The sequence below is a fragment of the Vulpes lagopus genome, chromosome 6, assembly GCF_018345385.1.
Source record: "Vulpes lagopus strain Blue_001 chromosome 6, ASM1834538v1, whole genome shotgun sequence".
Classification (NCBI taxonomy): Eukaryota; Metazoa; Chordata; class Mammalia; order Carnivora; family Canidae; genus Vulpes; species Vulpes lagopus.
Genome location: NC_054829.1, coordinates 61,408,208 through 61,431,432, shown reverse-complemented (window position 1 = coordinate 61,431,432; position 23,225 = coordinate 61,408,208). Strand labels below are relative to the sequence as shown.

Below are 23,225 nucleotides of genomic sequence, written 5' to 3'. Positions count from 1 at the left end.
GAGGGTACTTGATGTCTTTTTATAAACTCTGCACTTAATTCATGAGAACACACAGTATTTCTTTCTGACATAGAATAGGCAATAATTCCACCTAGAGAAAGCGGTCATTAGAGGAAGGGGAATTTATATAAGAACAAAAACAATAACAACAATAAAAGAAGAAGCTCAAAACTATAGCCTGTAGATTGTACTCAGAAAGCAGAGCACCTTCGTACATCAGGCACATGTTCAGCCTCCGAGCCCAGGCCAGTGTCTGTGTGGCCCACTTGACCTTCTATCATACAGAACTGCCTCATTCAGTGGTTTGCATCTCTGTCATTTGTCTTTGTGTGTCGAGTACCTAGCAGAGCACCTGCCATATGGTCAGGGTCAATACATGTTCATCACTGTAGCCCTGAAGCCAGAAATAGTTTCTGCCCTCTTGCTGAGTTCATGTTAGGTAAAAATCAAGACTCCCCACCACTCATGGATTCTGTATTCTTCATTCTAAAGTCACTTGATAACTGCCCCACTCTTAAAACTTCCCCAGATTGAAAACGGGTGAAATCCGCCATAGTGCACATCTCTGCCAGGGATCCAAGGATGAGAATTAGTCATGATCAGTAGCTTTCTTACCTTTATTTATTTTGTAAAGAAAAGAAGAATTTCTCATACCCTTCACTGTGTAAACGGGATTACATAGGTAACTTTCAACTTTGCATCCTAAAGCAAGACCTGTAGCAAGTTGTTGAAGCCAAGAAACATACTCCAAGATGACTTAGGTGTCTTGTAAGTTATTGCTGGACTTTGGTCCTTTAAAAGTGCCCCTTTTTATATACATTGTTATTTTGACATGATTAAGGAAGTAAAATTGGAATCATCAAGTAACACCTTCCCTTTTTAGAAAGTCCTGATAGGATTTGTAACAAGCATATCCTCATCCGTTGTCCGGTCTGATACCGTGCTCTTCTCTGCCAAAGCCTTCTGGCATCTCTTAAGGATTCCCCTTATGTACCCCACCCAGGCTGTGGATCATGCCTGCATCTTCCTGAGGGTTCTTTCCAGGACACATTGGCTGTCAGAGCTCCGTCATTCCCTCAGGTGCTTGTCACTCCAAGGAACAGCTTCACCCACTGTCTGAAGAATGTCATTGTCTAGGGGAAGTTTGGGTCCTCTCATGAAGAATGCTAATCACCCTTTATCATAGCCCATATTAAGGACATTATAATAGTTCCTATAATAACTAGCAGCTTGTCAGAAAGGCTAGTATTCCTTCTCCCCAGCTACAGATGGAGAAACCCCTGCTTTGGTAGCTAGAAACTCTCATTTTCTTCAAGGAAAAGGAAGGCAGCATGGGCAAAGTGAGTTTTGGAAAGGAAATATTGGAATGAAAGAAGTCCCTGCAACTTGTTGCTGACCTAATGCACAAAAGCCTTGTCCAGACTTATTACATACAGTAATGCTTGGGCGCTGTTTCCCTTTTAGATGACTTTGCCATTTTGATTTAGAAAATCCGTAAAGAAATGTCTTCAAAAATCATATGGCCAGTATTTAGTTCTTCAGAAGATAAGAAGTGCATGATGCACAAATCCCAGACTAAACACATTTATGGAATGTTGTATGCTTTCCCCTTAGTTCTTCCTAGTTGAAGCCATATAGATAGGCTTGCTTGCTTTCTTCCTTTCTTTCTTTCTTTTTTTTTTTTTTTTTGAGAAAAGCAGACATGGTTTCTTTTCCCCAAATTAAGTATTTCATTTGTATGTATTAATACTTTCACAGTCATATCATCTCTAATGCTTTTGGCTAATGCTTTCAATCCATACTTAAATTGTGGGAGAAATTTATATATGTGTTGCATCAAAGAATTTTTAAATCAGCATAAGACCTCTTAGAGTTTCAGTTATTTTGCTGGATTAAATACCTCTTTTTTTTTGTCTAAATTGGTAATATATATAATGCGTTCCTGGGGTCTGGGATATGAATTATACAGATGTATTTTGTGATGTTTAAAAATGGCTAAATAGGAATTTTAAAATGAATCCAAAGTGTACCATTCCTGAATAGAGGAGGTTTTCTTTCTTATATTTATCGTTAATCATTCACATGCCCCATGAACAGTGCTTGTCCCCATTTCTCCTCTTTTGGTCATCTATATTTTAAATAGCCAACTAATATTTGTGATGGTACATTGAAAAAGCATTGTTAGCATTTGTTTTCAGATATTTACATGATGAATTGTATGGACACTCCACATATGGTAGGGACAACAGAGTTTCAGCGACAGCACTGCTGTACTGGTGAAGTTGGTACCAAGCTCTACTTCTTCCAGTATCTCCTCTCCCTCGCAATCTGAAATTCCCCCACTGTCTAAGTCTTGCAGAACCAGTGAGGGGTTTACAGTTGAAAGGATGCAAATTGTGACTATGAGCAGTAGGCAGAGCTATGTGGACCGGTTTCAGAATGAAGATTTGGTCCCATATGACATGAAAACATAGACATTTTTATTCTGATAGGGACACACAAGGCACATACCCTCTCCTTATAAACTTCGGAGGCTCCTTCCTGGGAAAACCCTTCCTGGCTTCCCTTGCTCTACAGTGAGGGAGGCTAATTGAGATTCTTCAAGGGAAATCCCTTTTCTTTTCTTCCGTAGCCATGGAAAGATTCATTAAGCATTCTATCCTCCATTCTTTCCCAGACCCTGACTTTGCTTACCCCAAGTGCTAAAGCCCAGGGAGTGATGTCCAGTATTCCATTAAACATGCCCTTTCGTCCTCCCCACCCCCCACGTCAGTGTGGGAACGGAGCCTTGCCTCTTGAAGGATGAGTTCAGAGGGCAGCCATAAAGCTTGCCTTTTTATTAGGTGGTTGATTCCATTCTTGAACTACTACCTGCAGAACTTTGAGGCTGCGTTTACTTACCCATCCTGCCATATTACTCCCCCCAGAGGGGGGCCAGGTGAGAAAAGATCTCTAAAATGGCCTCCTCTACTTGCCAATGGCTACTTTTCCCTAATAAAACAGGCCTTTTGGGATCCCTGGGTGGCGCAGCGGTTTGGCGCCTGCCTTTGGCCCAGGGCGCGATCCTGGAGACCCGGGATCGAATCCCATGTCGGGCTCCCGGTGCATGGAGCCTGCTTCTCCCTCTGCCTATGTCTCTGCTTCTCTCTCTCTCACTGTGTGCCTATCATAAATAAATAAAATTTAAAAAATAAAAAATAAAAAATAAAACAGGCCTTTGGAAACCCTGCCTTGCAGTGTCCTACTCCTCTTCACTTTGAATCTCTTTTTCAAATCTCTTAAATAACAAGGCTCTTTCTCTCTCCTGCCTGTGGCTTACCTTCCGCTTGTGAACTGCAGTTGGTGAGGAGCTGGGGTGGCTCCACCTTCTCTGGAAATGGGGGTGGGAAGAGTTAGTTATGAGGGAAAAGGGCGATGCAGGACACAAGGCAAGTAGGGCCCGTGACTTTTCCCCCTTTCATTATGTGTGTCCACTGAGCTGTCCTGTTTCTGTTTTGTAATGGGTTCTTCTGTGGCAAGCTGACCTTTTGGCTGAATAGGTCAAACTCCCACTGAGCGCTAATCCTCAGCCTTCCTGGCGATTGTGTATCCCCGAAGGTGACAAGCACTGGTTAGGAATATGACTGGGGGTGTGTGGTGTATTTCCCAAAAGAGGGATTGTCTTTTACTGCACAGAATTAATTCCCAGAGACTACCTTGCAAGGTACTCGAGTCAATATTGGAATATTATTGCCGACATTGTTGAGGGACAAAACTAATGTTTCAGATGTGTATTTCTAGTTTGTGGTTTCCTTCTGTGTCTTCCATTTTTTTAATGAGGGAAAAAGTCAGATTCACAGTTCTGATGCCTCATTGTATCATTCTAGATTTCTGAAACAATCAGAATTTCTTTGGCTTGGTTTGTTAAAAATCCTTCTCCCTATGAATTTCTTCCGCTTAAAGTCTCTTAAAATTCTAGGTGTTTTGTTTTTAATCCTGGCAAAACATGAGTGTTGCTGGTGTTTGTTGATAATTATATGCTAGATCTAGTTTTATTTTGAATTGCTTAAAATTTTCTTTTGGACCGTTTATTAGGTTTCATAACGCAAGTAACCTACAGTAATTGTAGGTAACCTACAGTAACTACCTACGCAGTTAGCAATTTTCAGCATCAAGTTTGTACTTAGTAAATGCTGAACCAATTTTGAAGTCGAATTATTGTATTTTTTTTTCTTTTAATAGTTTTTCAACTTACACAATTCTCACCTCTCACTGTCAGTGTCCATGAGTTAGGGACATATTCTTCACAGATAAGGGATTACATGTTCCATTTATTTAACAACATGTTGTTTTTCGGTTTTGTTCAGTTAATTTAATTAGTGTTCTTTACATTTCAAAAGGTAGTATCTTTTAATAGAATGAAAAAATAGATGAAATTATGGCAGTAGATGAGATGAAACAGTGACCCATCCATCAGTAAGTGTACATTTGTCTGCACTACTAAATGGTTTCAGAAACTGTTGACTTCCAAAACACAAAAATCTGAGAATACTTCATAAGCAGTGTGTTACTTTTCTGAAAATGACGGACTTCATAAAGGAAACACCTCTTTAGTTTTTCATAGGCATTAATGATACTCTATTAGCAAAATGAGATTAACACAGAGGAACAAAATAACTCTATTTGCATTGTTCCTGAGTTACCAAATGATTGTCTCAGTTCCCCAGATGCGATAGGATAAAAAGTACAAAACAAGAACTGCATATTTAACATCTATTCGTTACCAATAATGCCGGAGTCAGAGCTGGGCTTCTACCAGGGGCATAATGGGCTCCTGTTTAACATATTTATGTTGGCTGTAAAATTAGGAACTGTCATTACAGCCCCACATCACCTGCATAAGTGCAAAACATATAAATCAAGAGAAGTTCCAGTGCTATAAAAATGCCATTGAATAGAATCGTATGAAACCACTTACAAGACACTTGTGTGTGATGCTAGCATGTACTGGGCGCACATTCCGATTTCTGGAGGATCTGAGAAACAAAGAATAACTGTGCAGGTAGGTAGGGCTCATGAATGTAACACCTGATGAAGATGTGTGGGATACCCCTGCTGACAAAATTTTCAAATAAGATTCCCAATTATTTCTGCATTTGCAGCATTTACTTAGAGAATAGCCTGAGCCCTAAGTGAAGAAAAAGCAGGAAAAAAAAGGCCATCACTGGCCAGGCTTGAATAACCTCACAGCACCCCACTGAAGTCAACGTTCCTATGCTTCAAAAAGGCAGTTGGGCTGCCATCTGTTGTTACTGGAGCATGTCTCTTGGGCCTCCTGGTAAATAAAATGCTCCTTATGTTTGCTGTGATGTTTTTGGGTCCTCTATAGGTTGGGAGCTGTGCTCTCCTGGCCTCTTCATAATCCAGCATTTTGTAGACTAGTCTACATTCTCTAAAACCAGTCCATTTCTTCTGTGAAGTGCAATGGTTTATATTGAACTTCATGATTGGAAGTCCTGAAATGCCCACAAATTATGAACTATTATTAATAAGGAGCTTTCTGGATCCTCATTACTGCCTCAAAAAGAGAGTGGACACTTTTGAAGTTTATAAACCCCCACCTCTCTCCCTCCCAGAAGCTCCCCCACAACAATCTTAAAAAAAAAAAAAGACTGCAGATTTTATTCATGTGGGATCATTCACACCAAGCTACCATAATGTGCAATTAACACTCTAGAAACTGAAAACAGTATTCAGCAAGACAGCTGCATTATCAAAAATGCCAAAGGAGTTTTGAAGGGAGTAATGTGCATGTTAGAATAGGAAATTAATCAGAAATGTGCACATACACACACAGTAGTAGTGTCTTAAATATATCTGAATATTAAATTTTTAAGAATCTCAAGTCTATACTTATAGTAAGGATTAATGTTAGGATAGAAAACTGATTTTTCTATTTTAAAATTATTGTGTGTTTTGCTTCCGAAGCAAATGAGGAAGTTAGAATAGAGATTTCTAAGATCCCTTCCAGCTGGAATATTCTGTGATAATAATCACTCTTCAATTATATTTTATAAATTTTCCCATTGAAAAAAATGCCCCTTTTATTTCCTCTTGCCAGTCATAATGATACTTAACACTCATGCTATTTTCAAAGTGCCTTTCAGACATTGCAGACACTAACTCACAATTGCTGGGGTAAACTGCCTACTTCTGCACAGCACAATAATCATAAGTACATTTATATTATAATCCCTACTAAGCTATGGATCCAACTGACTGACTTAGTAACTGCAATGAAGCAGAATTATCCCAGCAGCATTTTGCTAGAGTTTTCTTGTCAACTAGCTAAAAGTGTTTTTTTTTAGCTAGTGGGGCTTTGGTTTTATTTCAATTCATAGTGTGTAGGTTCGAGGAAGGTAGAGGTTTATAATAAAATTTTCAAGAACAGGAAAAGTTGAGGAATTTACTTGTTGGAAATAAGGAACAGATCTAAATATTTCCTTCCAGAAATTACCGTAAAGCAGATACTTATGTTTGAGGACTTTTTCTAAAAAATGAAAAAAATACCCAGGACAGATTTGAAAGCAAATGGTGACCTCATGCAAAAGAAAATTAGTAAAGGAAAGAACCTTGATCCTGGAACCCACAAATATCCTGCATTAAGCTCACTTTTGTTAAGGATTAGTGGAGGCTCCTTGAGTGTAGGGATCTGTAGACAACATATGTAGGGTCTGCCAAGTAGGGAACAACAGACTGTAAGTTAGGAGGAGAACCAGAGGATTTGGATAAGACAACAGTCACTTCCACTTCCGTGGTGAGGCACGTGCTAGGCGAGAGTCCACCTGGGCTTCTTGCAGGTCCTGTAGGAATAGTTACACATGAGTGTTCAGTAAATATGAAATCCAGCCATCCTGAGACACTTAACACTAGTGCAAACAGTCATTAATGAGAATCTCTTATCCGACATGTTATGCTTATTAAATTGTGATAAAGTTATTGCATTAGAACATTTTTTAAAAATGTCCTGTTTGCTTTTTCCTAGCCTAGAAGATATGAAAGGTTTAGATCCTGGACGGTTGGGGCCAGGGTAGGGGGAGGTGCTGGGGGAGAACGTGGGCAGGCAGTATTATGTATGCTTTACAAAAAACAATCCTTTATGTTTTAAGAAAAACAGTTTGCTAATTTATTTTAAAGAAATGTAAAGATTCATCATTTTGCTCCAGTGTAGGAAAAACAGTCCAAAATGTAAAAGTGAAAAAGTCTAGATGTGGCTGTTACTGTTTGCAGAAATTAATATTCTGAGTTGAAAATTTAGTCTGGTCTCTGCTTTTGCTCAGGTCACTCAAAATCAAAATTAACACTGGACTGTGTTTCTTTCAGAGCTCTTTGATATAGTAACCGCCTGGTGATATAGTTAGTGGGAAATGAAGTTCAAGGTGTGAATTAGAGCTCCAACTTAATTTGTTTTCTTCTTTTTTTTTTTCTTTCTTCCTTTTTCTTCTTTGTTTTTTAATAAGTTATAGGTGCGCCACGAAGGAGAAGTCCCAGTGCACTGGCCATTGAAGTATTTGAAGCACACTTGGGAAGTCACATTTTGCAGGTAACTAAAAGTGAAAGAAGCTTGCTTACATTTTACTAAGAAAAATTCATGTGGTTAGTCTTTATTTAAAAAAAATAGTCTTAGATATCAGCTATGTGCATGACTGTTGTTTTATCTTGGAATTATGAAATTCTTATGAATTTATTTTTTTCTTTTTAGAAAGCCATCCCTTGAGAGAATATTAATGAGAAAGGGAGGGCAAGTATTGTTTGTGCTGTAATAATTGAGATAAATTGCACTATTCAGTTGATGTGCAATGTATAGTAGCTGGCTGTTCCCAGAATGATTGTGTGTGTGCTGCATTTGTAAGTGGATATATGTGTGTGTCTTTGGAGCTATATATTGTTTTTGGAAGAGCAAAATTTTGTTGTGACAGTAATGTGACATTTTTATGTGTTGCCAAATTTCAGTTGTTCTTTGCTTGAGTTTGTATTCATAAGCGCTTTCAATCTTAACATTTGCCTCTCCAAATTACAAGCTTTCTCAGAATGAAAATTTAAAGTATATTTTTAGGTAAAGTATATTTTTAAGACAAATAATAATAATTGATTTTGCCAATGAATTCCATGACAAGTAAATGCGAGGGTTACTAGATTGGAACTGCACTCATTTAGTCCTAGGTAAGATTCATCCCAAACTCTGCATCTCGCTTACTCAAAACAATTTTCCCTTAAGACTTTACTATGACTTCGACATATCTAGGGATAATTGTTCTGCATCGTTTCTGCTCCCAGGATGAATGTTGACATGGCCGCAGCTCGCATGTTTTTATTTTTTAACTATGTCATAGTTTTAGTTTATTTTAGTATTATTTTAAATAGGAAATTAGAGAAACATATGTTTGGGATAGTCAAGCAGCTTATTTGGAAAAGTTGGTTATGCTTGTCAGTGGATCTAGCATATTATTTCTGACAATGTATACCCTGAAAAACTGTTAGCATCAAATTCTCTGTGGTCAAATCCTAGTGATTCTCTGAGGTGGCTCATTGGCTGGCAGCGTCAGAATCTTCTGAAACACTTGTGTGAGGACTCATTCTTACTAAATCAGAATCTTCAGGGTGAGGTCCAGAAATTTATGATTTTTAACAGCCTTTTGAGATAATTTTGATGTTTCATTAGGTCTGAGATGTCACAGTTCACATTTACAAATTTAGGGCCCTAAAAAGCCTTCCTTGGTTTATTTTTGTTCACTAATATCTGTTAAGTTCCTATTTAACTGATGATTATTGAGGTACACCGTGGGATTTGCTATTCTATCATGTGCACATTTTGAGTTACAGTAGATTTTGCAGTAGATTGGTTTCAGAGATACAAAAAGGATATTTCTTCCTAGATCCTCAAATTTGTATTTCCTTTTTTTCCTGTACACACTCTGTTCAGAATCTCCTTTATAAGTTTTGTATGAGCCATACCATATATATTGACAGATTCTGATGTGATTCAGGATGACTCCTGTTTATATTCTGAAGCAGTCAGTGCATAAGACTTACTTATTCAGTGAAAGAAATGGTCCACGCAGTAGCCTCAGACTATTATCCTGTCAATTCATTCTGAAATTTGAGTCCAGAGTTCTCAAGGAAGGGTGACTAAGGAGCTGCAAGAATTTAAAACTAATTTAAAACATAAAACTTAAGAGTTTTACTTGAACATAAGCTTAATGTAAATAGAGTATATGCTATTCCAAATGTCAGTTCAGCAGTTGGCATCATTGAGAGAATGGGGTATCTAGAATGAGGCTGCTGAGCTCTTCCATTCCTGAAACTGGTCATACCCAACTTAACCCAACACACTTTAAGAGAAACACGGACAACTAGATATCATTCAGAATAGAATAACCAGACTGGTGTGGGAACTAGAAATCATGTTATGTGAGGAGATGACGAAAGGTTTGGTAAAGTTTAGTTTGGAAAACATGATTTGAAAGGGATGTTAATGTCTTTTTTCTATATTTAAAGACATCATGTGAAAAAGGGATTAGATACATCCTGTGCAGCTTCAGAGTGCAAAGGAGAGAAAGAGATAAAAAAAATATATATCATCTTTATTCAAGAAAACCAAATAGAGCTGTTCACATTCAGAGTATGTTCAAAGCCTTTGTCTCTAAAGGGAAGTATAGGTGTCTTGGTAGGGATGCGTTCAAGAAAATCAAACCTTCAAGTATGGTTGTACTAGGTAATTCTGAAATTGTTGTAGAAAAAATTTATCACTTGATTCTAATACCTGTAGTTATAGCATGGGAAGAGCTGTGTATATTCCTCTAAATGAAATATTGGAATTGTGGGCAGGAAGGGGTTAGAAAGTGGTAGTAACAAGAAGAGCCTTCTCTGAGCTCTCTTAGTTTTCAGGGGACTCTTGAGCCAAGCCATAGACCCTTGCTGCAATATTCAGCAGTTGTACATTCAGCAATCTCAGTGGTCCACAAGCATAGGATGGTTTCCATATTTTCCTTCATAAGGGTTCAAGGTGGAATCTGGTCATGAGGACAGGGACCAATTCTTTCTTCCCACCCTCCTCCCCTTCCTTTACTTGCAAATATCTGATAAAAACCTGTGTCATCAACAAGGTAGGCATGGGAACAGTAGAACTTGGAAGATAAGGTAGAGGTCAGTTTTGAATACCATGATGGGTCTCAAAAACTGCTTGTGAGTTGCCTGAACAAAATGCTCTGCTTCCCTCCCTGTGTCTCCAGTGATGTTTCATGGGAGAGTGGGCGAAGGACCCCTTGGTATAGAGAGTTCAGGGAGTAGGATGAAGATAGACTCCTTAATTTCTGCTTCATCCATTCTGGGGACTACAATATGTGTTTCTGATATATATATATATATACATATATATATATATATATATGTATATATATATATCTTATTAGCCATGTATTCTCTAAGGAGTATATAAAAAGTTTGGCATATCCTTTAAAATTTGACTTCTTTTCGGCTAAGATGGGGAACATTTAACTTAATGGTGATTCTATCAATATAAATTCAACTATTTCAAAATAATTTTCCAATTTAATCATCTAATACTAGTGTCTATAGGCAAGGTCATTGGCTGGGCTGTGCCCTGTGCAGCTCTGGGGCTACCAGTCAGTCACATCATTCCCATGGAAGCTCCTGTAATGACCTTGATGAGTACTGTAGCCCCAGTGAACTTGTAGCTGTTTCAGGCATGAATTTCAAGCCAGAGGTATCTTCTGCAGGAGAGTTGAGGGTTCAAGTGGTACCAGCCTTTCAACTGCTGGTGAGGTACATGCGTTGAGATTGAGTCAAGGCATTTTAGTTCACTTTATTATTCTTCAACTTCTGTTAATCAGATGAGCAGATGGGCAAGGGGTCAAGATTAAAAATTGTGCTTTTTGTAACAAGCCAAGAAAAAAATCCAAGAACTTCAGGTCATTATGTGGGGTCTTTCCTGAATATAGAATATATGACTAACCGTTAATTTGGCTCCTGCTTTGAAAGCTCTCTTAGGGCATTGTTCCCATGTCATGATGTCCTTAATACCAAAAAATACAAGTGATAGTTACTTTTACTTTCCCAACTTAGAGACCAGATCAAATATTCATATTTTGCTTATCAAGGTAATGAAACACAAAATAGAAACAAATATCGTCTTTGTAACTCATAAAATTAACTAGTAGAATGACTTTCCCTTAGATGCAGATTTATGAATGGAGTGCTTTAATTATTTGCATGCCCTTAGCAGAAGGTTTTAGGTTTTTTTTTTCTTTCTGTAAATAATGCTTACATAATTGCTACATAAAATTGCAGTATTGTTTTTGCATACTCCATAGCAATGCTGCTTTACTTACCTCACAGGTGTTAAAACAAAATGATAAAATCAGACCTGGTATATGGAAGATTTTTAAGGTTTATGTTTGTAATCATTGTCAGAGAATTATGGTGAACTACCAATATGGATATGTTATATTACTGGCATTGTGTAATACATATCAGGACTCAAAACTCTTACATGCTTATAAAGTGATTGAAGGATGGTCTTTATCCATTAACAGTTGTTGATGTTAAAAATAAATGACATTTATGAGCTAGATGAATATAATCATAATAAGCACCCACATTTTTTATTGTGTAAGTTGTCTGGGGAGAATAAAAAGAATATTTGTTAAGAAATACCCGAAAGGGAGATAATGGCAGAAACATGGTATCCACATGTCATTTTGTACTTGGCTGAATTGCATGAACCTTCCTCTGTGTCATTGTCCTTGCATTATTTCTGGGCATTAAGAAATTTTGCATTGCTCTTAAAACATTTAAACCCCAAACTGCAGAAGAATCCGGTGGGCAGACCCTTTGAGGGTGAGCAAAGGAGAACCATCAAAAACATTGTAGGATTATAATATTTGAGTTTGGTTGACTTGGAGTTGATCAGAAAAGGCTGGGCACAATGGTTCTGTGACTGCCTATCTTCCCCCAGCAACACTAGGGAGATGTTTTTGCCAAGGCTCATTTATTGGTAGAACAACCATCTTGGAAAAGACATAGATAGGACCATTACCTTAGATCAGTTTAATTATTAAGTATGTATCTACCTAAAATGGTGGGGAAGAAGGGAACTCAGATGTAGCTATTTTCCCGTTTGATAGGCAAGGCAGTCAGATTTGTTTAGGTACTAGGATCCCTGGGTAGCTCAGCGGTTTAGCACCTGCCTTCCGCCCAGAGTGTGATCCTGGAGTCCTGCGATCAAGTCCCACGTCAGGCTCCCTGCATGGGGCCTGCTTCTCCCTCTGCCTGTGTCTCTGCCTTTCTCTGTGTGTCTTTCATGAATAAATAAATAAAATCTTTAAAAAAAAAAAAAAGATTTGTGTGGGTGAGGTGGACGACACCATTTCTCAATGAAATGTCAGATTTTCATCCTGAGGCTTTTCTTTCCTTCAACACTTCAACCATAGAATACAGAGTAAAGTCCTATCTCAAGTAAAAGAAGGACCTACATTTTAAAGAAATCTGTTTGGGATCAGATTTGGAAAAAAAATCATGGACATCTGGGTGGCTCAGCAGTTGAATGCCTGCCTTTGGCTCAGGGTGTGATCCTGGAGTCCCGGGATCGAGTCCCACATTGGGTTCCCTGCATGGAGCCTGTTTCTCCCTCTGCCTGTGTCTCTGCCTCTCTCTCTCTCTCTCTCTCTCTCTTTGTCTCTCTCTGTCTCTGTCTCTCATTAATAAGTAAATAAAATCTTAAGAAAAAAAAAGATTTACTGTGCAATTTCTGTTTCCATTATTAACCACATTTTGCAGACTGGTTAGAGATATGTCCTGGAACCCTGACTAGTTTGTTTGCATACTATTTTGGTCCTGTAGAATTATTGTTAGAGAAAAATGTATGAGTTCCCTACCAGAAATATTTAAAAATGTGTAGTTGATGTAATAAGGAAAACAAATACTATCTTGTGACATTTTATATTTGTTATTTTTCAGTATTTCTAGTCATAGTCCTGCTCCAGTGTCTGAGACCCATTCAATCGTAGAAGACTAAGAAAAAGATTCTTTAGAGGAAGTAGATGAGCTTTATAGACAGAGGAAGCTACTTAGAACAATGTTGAGGTTAGAGATAATGCCAAGTATATTGATTGTTATCAGCATCTCCTTGAATCGGCAAGAGAAAAATGAAAGATTGATGAGTACAATTCAAACATCTGGACAAAGCAAAGTGAATAATACCTGAAACAGCTCCAAAGCTAACTAGCATGAGATCCAAATTATTTTATTTAAGGTGCTGCCTAGCCAAGACAACATCCATTTTATATCTGATGGCAGTGTTTTTAAAAGACTTCTCTGAAAGAGAGTGGCGACATTCAAGTTTCTTGTCTGTTTTATTGATGAATTGGAATTTCACCCTTATTTATTAGTTCATTGGAACTTATAAAAGAAATGAGTAGCTTTAGAAAGTTACATATTCGTACTCCTGGTGGCCCTTGCTGGCAAAGTGGCATCCTGCTGGATATCAGTGCTAAAATAAAATGTAGTAACTTCAAATAATAGAGGTATTCTTTAGCTGTGATAGAGGAAGGACAAAAAGGTGAGCGACCCTATAGTCTCCCTATGATCCAGAATGGTAAGAAAATGTAAAACTAAATATAGAAAAAGAGAAAGTTAGTGAATATATTTGCATATGCAAATTAGCTTAATTGATACTGCTTGCCTCTACAGGGATTTTTCATTACAAACTGGAGTGCTACATTGTTCAGCTCATATTGAGTAATTTAGTAACTAATGAGACCAGTTTGCACTAATTTGCATATGATAAATGAGCTTAATTGCAGTAAATAACTTGGAGGCATAATTACTTAATTTTCCTGTGTTGCACGGCTTTTAAGTTCACTTGTATGAACAACTCAAGATAATTTTGCATATTTAAATTAGTTGCTTTTAAATTTTCTTGAACAAAAAAAAAAGGAACACACCTTATCAATTGAGCTGTAAAACAATTGGAAGTAAGGTTTACAGTGTTTTTATTTAAAAAGAAAAGAAAGAGAAGTAGAAATTTCTTCACTCTATTGTTCACCTGTCTCACTTCCTTACCTCAAAAAGTATATCAGCATTGATAGGAAAATGTTTTTAATGTTGGAAGTTAATTCACAACTTCTATTAGAAACTGACCTGAGTTTAAATGGAAATACACCTATGAATGGAATCATAACTTTTGAAAAAGGGTTTATAAAAGAGATGTGTCTGTCCTTTATCTTATTTGGCAACTGTGTATTAGAAGAGTCAGCTGCGTCTCCTACCTGCAATGTGTGTGTCATCGAAGTTGCTGGGCTGTGATGAAGCAGCCATCGCTGTGACCCTTGCCTGTATTTTCTATCTAGATTAATGTTTTATCCTTAGGAAATTGGTTTCATTGGAGAATTTCAGTGTGGTTTGCCAAGGATTAGCTCACTGGTCTTCGCATTAACCAAAGAATGTGTGTTTTATCAATATCTCTATCCTCAAAATTGAAAAACTGAAGCATACAGAGGTTGATGGCCAAACTATTATTTCACAATTTTGTATTGCCTTAGCATTGCATTTTACAGGAAAAGGTAATTTATTATTAAAAATGAACAAATCATAAAAAATCATATTCGTGATTGAGCATAAGAAAATATTTTGTGGTTGTGAAAGTTTAAAACCTGTCCTTTAAAAAATCATTGCTCCTTTACTTCATCATATATATATATATATGTATATAAATGTAGGAAACATTAGGGCTATTGATTTGCCACACTTTGGAAAAATAAGTCATACAACTTTTCTCTGAAAAGGTCAAATCCCACTAAACACAGTAGAAGCTTCCTGTATTCTTCAGAGGAGGGCCAGAAAAAGTGCTTATACTAGAATATTCCAAGTCTAAAACTCTAGTCCTTCATATAATAGGTGCTCAAGAAATACCTGGTGAATTAATGAATGAGCAAAAAGAAAAGGTTCTTAGCAAAATTACAGTTAACCCTAGAGCTAGGGCTTCCTTCACCTCACCTCTATGTTCCCAGGACAGTTTATATCTACATCCCCTAGATGCAGAGCAGAGTAGGACAGATTCTTCTATTGCAGATTCTTCTATTCTTCTATTTTGGCATCCAGGTAACTTGAGTTCACATCCTAATTTGCCAGCTTAGTAACTGTGTAGACCTAGAACGGTCTCTTGCCTTCTCTAAGCTTCCATTTCCTCATCTTTAAAATAGAGAAAATAGTAGTAAAATTTTTCCTGACAGGCATGTTGTGAGGATTGAATGAGATAGTATAGTTAAAAGTGCTTAGTCCAAAAACTGATACATAGAATGTGTTTAAGTGTCTGCTAGTATTTATTTATCTATATGTTGGGTAGTCCAGAATAATGCCCCAGGTTCTGAAAAAAATGTTGATGCTTATTGGTATCATTACCAGAATCAGAATACAGGAGCTAAACAGGCTAAAAGCAAGATAAATATTTTCATTGAACACAGCATCAATTATCTGTTTACATAAATGATATCTATATTTGGTAGTATATACTAACTGGTTCAAAATAAAAATTTTAAATTTGGCGTTAAGAATATATTTTCACCTTGAGAGTGAAAAAATTGTTCTCAGAGCAAAGGAGTTACCAGAACAATCTGGTTAGCAACCCCAAGCGTCTAGAAAAAGTAGAGTTTATAAAACAACTCCAGAATCAGCATTTCCTTTGGACCAAAATGGGATATGCCATTATTCTTCTCATCATACTGTACAGTCTCCTTGTTTAGAAAAGTGGGAATAAACAGCCAGTCAGAAGTCCAGAAGAACTAGAAGGTAAAGGCAGTCATCATCCATTGCTACAAATTATGTCAAGGAGACATTAAAGGGCACATAGGGTTCTTTTCACGCATGTTGCCCAAAATCTGTCCTCTGTAATGCCAGAGAGGACACCTTTCCACATCTAGAGCAGGAGAGAGAACTTCCTGAAAAGATTTTCATGATGGTATGTGTATCTGAGTGGCAGGTACATACATATCCCTTTGGGTTTTCACATCCATTAGTAACTTTTATTTGCAGAATAGATATATGGCATCGTTCCCAGACAAGTAGTATGAGAGGAGTGCAGGAGGGAAGGGGAAGGGTTTGAGGTAACCATTATTGTGGAGGAAAGCTGGAGGTTTTGGCCATGTGGCTAGAACTAGTGCTAATAGGGCTTTCTAGCCCCCAGATTATCTGAGATAGCCAGGATCCAGGAGAATGAGACACTAAATCTAAAAATACTAGGCTTCAATTCAGCAAATATTTACTGAGTTGCCTTATTTGCATCAGAGAGTGGAGAAAATAATGACGTACAAAGATGGGCCACGGTTTTGTCTCTCAGCATTGCCAGTAAGAGTTGGGAAGACTGAGAACAGAACAGACTAACACAGTTCAGTGTAGCTCAGATTGGAGGCTTTGGAATCAGTTATACCTGGCTTTGAATCCCTGATCTTTATTATGTAGATATAGACTATTTATACTCCCGAGGCCTTGTTTTCTCAACACCAAATCAATATAGTAGTGATTCTTTACCTCCTACACTGCTGTAAGAATGAGATGAGATACTACACACAGTGCCTGGTGCATTAGTGAGTGTTCAACAAAAGTTGGCCCCATGGGATAGAGCTGCACCCTGGAGCAATAGGTGGGAATCTCATTCCCTAGCTTGGGGCTGGTCAATGAGCACTTCTGGGACTACAGACTTATAGTTAAACACTTCGCCCCCTTCACCCAACTACCCATACCCTTTTCTTAAGTCTGGTGGGAGGTTTTTGTTTTGTTTTGTTTTTTTAAGATTTTATTTATTCATGAGAGACACGGAGAGAAAGAGAGGCAGAGACACAGGCAGAGGGAGTAGCAGGCTCCATGCAGGGAGCCCGACATGGGACTCGATCCCAAGTCTCCAGGACCACGCCCTGGGCTGAAGCCACTCAGGCTGCCCGTGGAAGTTTTTGAGGGTCTTGGCCTCACTAAGACATAGATGTTCTCTCACGTGGTCCCATATCGTAGAGGTTGGGAGGAAGGAGAAGAGCAATATTGTGGTTGGGCAGTTTTTGTGTAGAGCCTGCTGATAGAAAGATTGCTTCCAAGGTATGGAGGCATATCTTCCATTCTTTCCAAGGCGCTACAGGTTGCCATGTTATATGGAGATTACACTGGAACAGAAGGATAATTATACTTTCAATTTTCAAAGTGGACAGAGGTCTAAGCAAATCTTAGGGTTATGTGTCAAATATGAATATGAATAATTTCCTGATGCATGTAGATATCTGCAAATCTGGGCCATATTACAGTGTTCTTTAGGCTTTAGAACAGTCCCTGGCAGTAGTAAACATTATATTCTTGCTACCAGCATCAGCTATGAATAACAGAATAGAGAGACACCAGCTGATTATCATTTCCCGTGGAACCAAAACACAGTCAATATGGCCAAGGTTGCTTTCTCATCTGAATATCCAGAATCTCACAAGCCTTTTGGATTCTGTGAGCTTTTGGATTTGAGGGAAGATTTATGGGGGTGAGATGGGAGTGGTGGGGGTGATGTGCTTCATTTCCTAAATTAAGCTGATTTGCAGACACTTGTGAGCATCTTGGAACACTGGGATTCTGCAAAAACACTTGGGGAAAGTCTGGCTCAGAAGAATTGAATCAAAATTAGTTTAAGATATTAAAAAAATCTCTAAATACAATAAGAGCTAAATTGAACACATAATTGAACATTATTATACAATAATGTCACATCTGTAGTCTACTTCAGTAGCTTTTTGAAGACCGAAAGACTATTACAGAAGAATCTTCCATAAGTAGTTGTCCCTCTTTGTGTGTGCACGTGTATGTGGTCAAATACCTCCTGTTAATTGCAGAGTAAAAACAAAAAAAAAAAAAAAAGGAAGAAATGTTGAAAAGTCAAAAAATACAGCCTCAAAAAATGAAGTAAATAAAAACCAAATAATTCCCACTATCAGATGTTCTGTTTCCCTTTGTACATTCGATTATCTGTAAATCAGCCGAGATGAAATTGTGATCCTCATCCTTTGAAAACAGTTGTAGAAGGAACAGCTGATTTCAAGAGGGAAATTACACAGCACATTGTGGCTGATACACGTTGGCAAGTGGTTTTCTTTTTCTGAGCCAGCCTCGAGTAATACTGTATCTATTAAAAAACTGCAGTAAGCAAAATCTATAGGTACCAGGAATAGGAAGATACCATAGGGGTCCTGCTAGAGAATGCAGGGATTACTGCTGGGCTCTGTTCTCTCTCTCCTGCAGGCAGGCGCACACCTGCGGGCCGGCCCAGGAGCTGGGTCAGATGCTCCAGGTCACCAAGACTCCTGCTGTTTTTATTAGGTCTGCTAGTGTCTTGTGAATGTTAATTCCCAGACACTTGCCAATTCAGAATCTGATGATTGAGGATTATAAGGTAAGGAATCCATGAGACTGTGTTATTTTGTGACATCAGAATAGAACCCTGCCTAAGAAGAAAAAGCCATACGGCGTTCTTTTGCCTCTGTCGGGGAAGGAGGGGGAGCATTTGGGTGAATTAGTGAAATTATTATAAATATTTATTATCCCTGGATGAATAAAATGTGTATGGTTGGATTACCCACACAGAAGAGCCTAGTCAAATTCCCATGAGGCCAGATAACTGCTACAGGAATTGTCAGGTCAGAGCAGCTGTTTCCCTTATTTCTAAAGATATAAAAAATGCAGGTGACCCTTTAGGCCACCAGAAAAATGCCCTCTGCAATAATCCACTCTCCTACTTCATTTTAGGGTGATACAGTGTTTTAGTAAATTTAGTCTGGTGTGGAGATTAGACCAGGGTAGAATTGACCTAAAGAAACAGAAATTTCTTTTTTTCTAAGTGGGAAGTCTATGAGTTCTACATAAATACAAAGGCAAATGATAATATCAATGACTATTTTAATTGCATCTTTAATCCATAAGGATAGTTCAATGACATTTTAAATTATACTTTTAGAATTGTAGTCACATAGGAGATAAAACTCAGTAACTATTTAATAATGCATAGTAAGATCAACTGTATCCTCTCTTGAGATCACATTTAGGTGGACTGAATGTAAAAGCCCAATCCAGAATTTAGACAGCATTTAATCTTCTGGAAGACATTGTTGGGTCTTTCTAAATATAAAGTACCCAGGCCTGCCCCTTTGAGTTGGGACTAGTTATCTTGGCTGCATGATGAGTTTCAGTGGATTCATGGCTAAGCTGTATTATTACTAATTTTTTAGAAGGAATTGGATTGTTATCAAACAATTCACAGTACTGGAAGGTTACTAAACAATATGTGACTAAACAATATGGTAACTAATTGATAATTATTTAACCTGGCTTTACTTGAAAGCTATGATATAGTTAAGTAGTTTATACTGGGGAAATATTTAAGTCTGAAATAAAACAATCCCTTCTCAGGACTTGTCCTATACTGAAATTAGTGGGATGCCTCTGTTGCTGCTGTTACAGTGTCTTCAATGTAGACTATCTGAAGGGTTTCATTTAAGTAAGAATGGAAACTTTGTATGGAAAAGACTCATTGTATTAAGAACATTGGAAAGCAGAGTAACTTGTGGATTCCCTAAAATTGAATGGTTAAAATTGGACCCAAGCACGAAGTAATTTGGATGGGTGCAGATTTTCAATAGAGGACTATGCAAAGCTTGGGGGAATAATAGTATGTATTAGCACACATTTATTGATACTTACCGTGTTGCAAGACACTCCCTGAGCCAGTTGGTCCCTGGCCCATCTTTTGATGAGGTACTGTTATCATTCCCATTTAAGGGTGAAGAAACTGAAGTTCAGAGTGGTAAAGTGACTTGGTAAGGACCCACAGCTTTTAGTGATGGGCACAGCTGGTACTGGAACCCTGAAGCGGACAAGAGAGAGAGAGAGAGAGAAAGAGAGAGAGTCAGGAATTATAAGGGTAATATTAAGTATTAAATCATTTTACTGTTGAAGTTTTTCAAGTGACATACTTTAAGCTCTGGTTTGAATGGAAACTAGAGGACATGTACTTTTGTTTAATAAAGAAATATTTGCCCTGAGCAGAAGACAACATTTTAAAGCTTGTCATTTCATTCCTGGGAAAGTATTTGAGGAAAATGACATGGCTCAGCCCTGTTTGCTGACCATTTTGTTGTCTCCTGCTGAGACTTGCCATTTCCATAGCCAGTGGGCTGTATTGAATCAGACAGAAGCAATAGGTCATTAACAGAAATGGAGACTTGGGACAGCCTGCAGAGGCTAAAAGACAAGCTGAATCATTTCAGGCCACATCAACAAAGCTGTGTCTAATAGAATCTCATGCAACTATGTTGGAAGAGTTTAGCCTGATTTTCAGAAAAACTTCAGAAACTTTAAAAAGCACAAAGTCATTTCTCCCCAAAGAGTGCCATGCTTAACATGAAAATAGAAGTGGGAGGGAGAACTCTTCTGGTTTCTACATGCTGCATTTTCTCCCTTAGTCACATCCGTTGAAAATAACTGTTTAAAATCCATTTAGTTAAAAAAAAAAATCTTGGTTTTGCCTCTGACATCTGTCTTCACCTTAAGATCATTAACTCATAGCATTCATCTAAAGGGAGATGATATTATTTAATTTGATCGATATCTGAATTATTAGATTGTATTTCCTTGATCCTTGGAGATTGTTCTGAATTATTATGATTGGGAGATGGAGATGAGGGGACAGGTTTTGCCACTAAGATCGCAGTGCATTATTTTTTAAAACACAGAATACATAGAACACTTGGGAAACATATATAGCTAGCCTCTTAAGTGTCGTCCAAATCAGGAAAAATACAAACCCTTGATATATTCATATTGAGCAAGTATTCATAGACAGCTTGCTGTATGTAAGACACAGCAAGTACCTCTATGGAGAATATTTAGGTGTTATTTCTTCTCACAAAGAATTAATAATACATTTCTGTTTTCTAATCTGGAATAACGGGTACAGGTCTGGAAACAGGATCTGAAATTCCCATGACTGCATTTACAATTAAAACCTAGGAAAAGGAATACCATTTTCGGGGCCAGCTATCATTCATATACTTAAAAATTCTCCATTTATATAAACACGAGTGTACCCATGTGGATTTTTGGAAAAACATTCTAAAATGTTAGTATATGTGTCTTGTATCTCCTACTAGATGGTAAGCAGCTTGTAAATGGGAATCATGTCTTGTTCATCTAATACTGTATTGTGCACTCACTAGGTGCTCAATATGTTTGTAGACTGACTGGAATTTGTATAAACAATGTGTGTACCTTCTAGCCCATTGATAATTAATTGCTTCTTATGTTTGGGGCAGTGTTATTAAGAAGCCAGTGATACTAAATGATTCCAAGGTGTATTGCTGTCACTTGAAGAAGACATTTACATGCTGGGCTCTTAGTAGGGTTAATGCATTATGCACCCACGTCCCTGAGCACCAATGTGAGATTGTCCTTCTCAGCCAAGAGGTCATTAAAGAAAACACAGTCTCATCATAATGTCATTTTCCCCTCAATTTTCTGATTACTTACATTTGGTTTAGTCCTAATTATGAATACCTTTAATTGCTTTATCACAGTGATGATTAACTGTGCCCAAGTCAAACCCCTTTGAAAGAGAGGACAATTCCTTCTAAAGGCTCTGCATGATTGCACTTAGGAAGAATACTAAACAGAGGAATAGAGGTATTCAAACTTCCTAAAGGGTCGGTCAGCTCTTCTACATTTCTCAAATACCCAGGGGTGATTTTTACTTTTGAGTTTTTCAGAGCTGGAAAAACTTTACCTTCTAAATGTTTCTTTTCCCAGCATGTTATAATCTGCTACTTTATTTACATGAATCATTCTGCCAGAAGACAATATTGGGAATAAAAAATGCCAGCTGTTCTGCAGAGTATTAAAAAAATAATAAATAAACTTTGAGATCCACATGTTATCACTGAGGGAGTGCTTGGCTGTGTTTGCCTTCATTGTGTACTGTTTGTGTGTGTAAAATAGGCATGATGGAGAGTTTTTGTGCCTTATAAACTAAGTTTAAAACACCAAATATAAGTTATTTCATGTGACATGCTTGGTAGCACAGGTTCCTTTTAACCAATATATAGGCATTGATAAAAGTGGTTTAGTGTCATTATTAAATGAAAGCATTCACCTTAGGATATAAAAGAAACAAAACCTTGTGGTGTGCATTTTAATTCTGTATTTTAATTCAATTTTTACAAAATATACAGATTTTAAGATTTTAGCTTAGTCTGAGATTAAATCATTTGAATCTGAAGTCAGCAGCCAGCATTATTTTAAAGTCTCTATGTGCATTTAAAAAGCAATATCATCATACAATACTTATTTAAATCTTAATTTTATGTTCCTCTCAGAAATATCAGTATATGTAGCACATTTGCATCTGTCACCCAGATTTTTAATTGACGAAGTTCGTAACTGTCAAACAATGCTCATTTTTCTGTTCTTCCTCGCCGAGGCATGGACCACACACTAGGGGATCAGAATGGAGACTGTTCATCCCTTGAAGAAGGAGCAGGTTTGGTCTGCAGAGAAAGGGAGGGTCTTTGCTTTGGGAAAGCTGGCACAGATGAGCAGGAGGACACGTCATTGTCAATTTATTATCAAGCTATTCTTTCTCCCTGGAGGAAGGCTTTAGAATTTTTAATCTGTGATGATTCACACTTGGGAAGCATCTCTTTTTCTCATTTTGTTACTCCCACCTGGAAGGAAACATTCATCCAGTGGCTCATTTGCAAAGGAGCAAGTGAAGAGAAGAGATGTGTAGATAAAGACCCTCCTTTGCTTTTTTTCAGGGTAGATACCTGTACCACACAGCTGTTCTAGTGCTGTGGGGAAGCTGCCACAGAATCAGAGAAACAATGACATGAATGTATCTGCCATAGTACATTTTCTTCTCATGCTAATTTTCCCTGTTGGAAACCTGATGTACAGAAATACAAGGTTTCCTATACCTGTTTTAGACACTGTACCCCTCTGTTTCTGATCTTTGGAGGTTGGTTGTTTTTTTTTTTTTTTTTTTACTTTTAAAAATAAGGAAATAGCACCAATATTTTTCAGATGTCCCTTGATAAGCCTTACATATAAAAGCTGACAAAATAGGTAAATTCCCAGGGTGCTGCAGTGTGAGGTGATTA

General features: G+C 37.7%; 1 protein-coding gene across 5 annotated transcripts in view; it reads left to right on the top strand.

Annotated features, from left to right (window-relative positions):
* NPAS3 (neuronal PAS domain protein 3) overlaps window positions 1–23,225 on the top strand; it is an 841,567-nt gene that overhangs the window by 399,358 nt on the left and 418,984 nt on the right. For 3 of the 5 annotated variants that reach the window (XM_041759625.1, XM_041759623.1, XM_041759626.1), the window contains exon 3: window positions 7,500–7,582. In XM_041759625.1, the coding sequence (XP_041615559.1) occupies window positions 7,500–7,582 (83 nt within the window). The remainder of the gene's footprint in view (window positions 1–7,499; window positions 7,583–23,225) is intronic. The other 2 variants (XM_041759624.1, XM_041759627.1) reach the window with 1 other exon arrangement.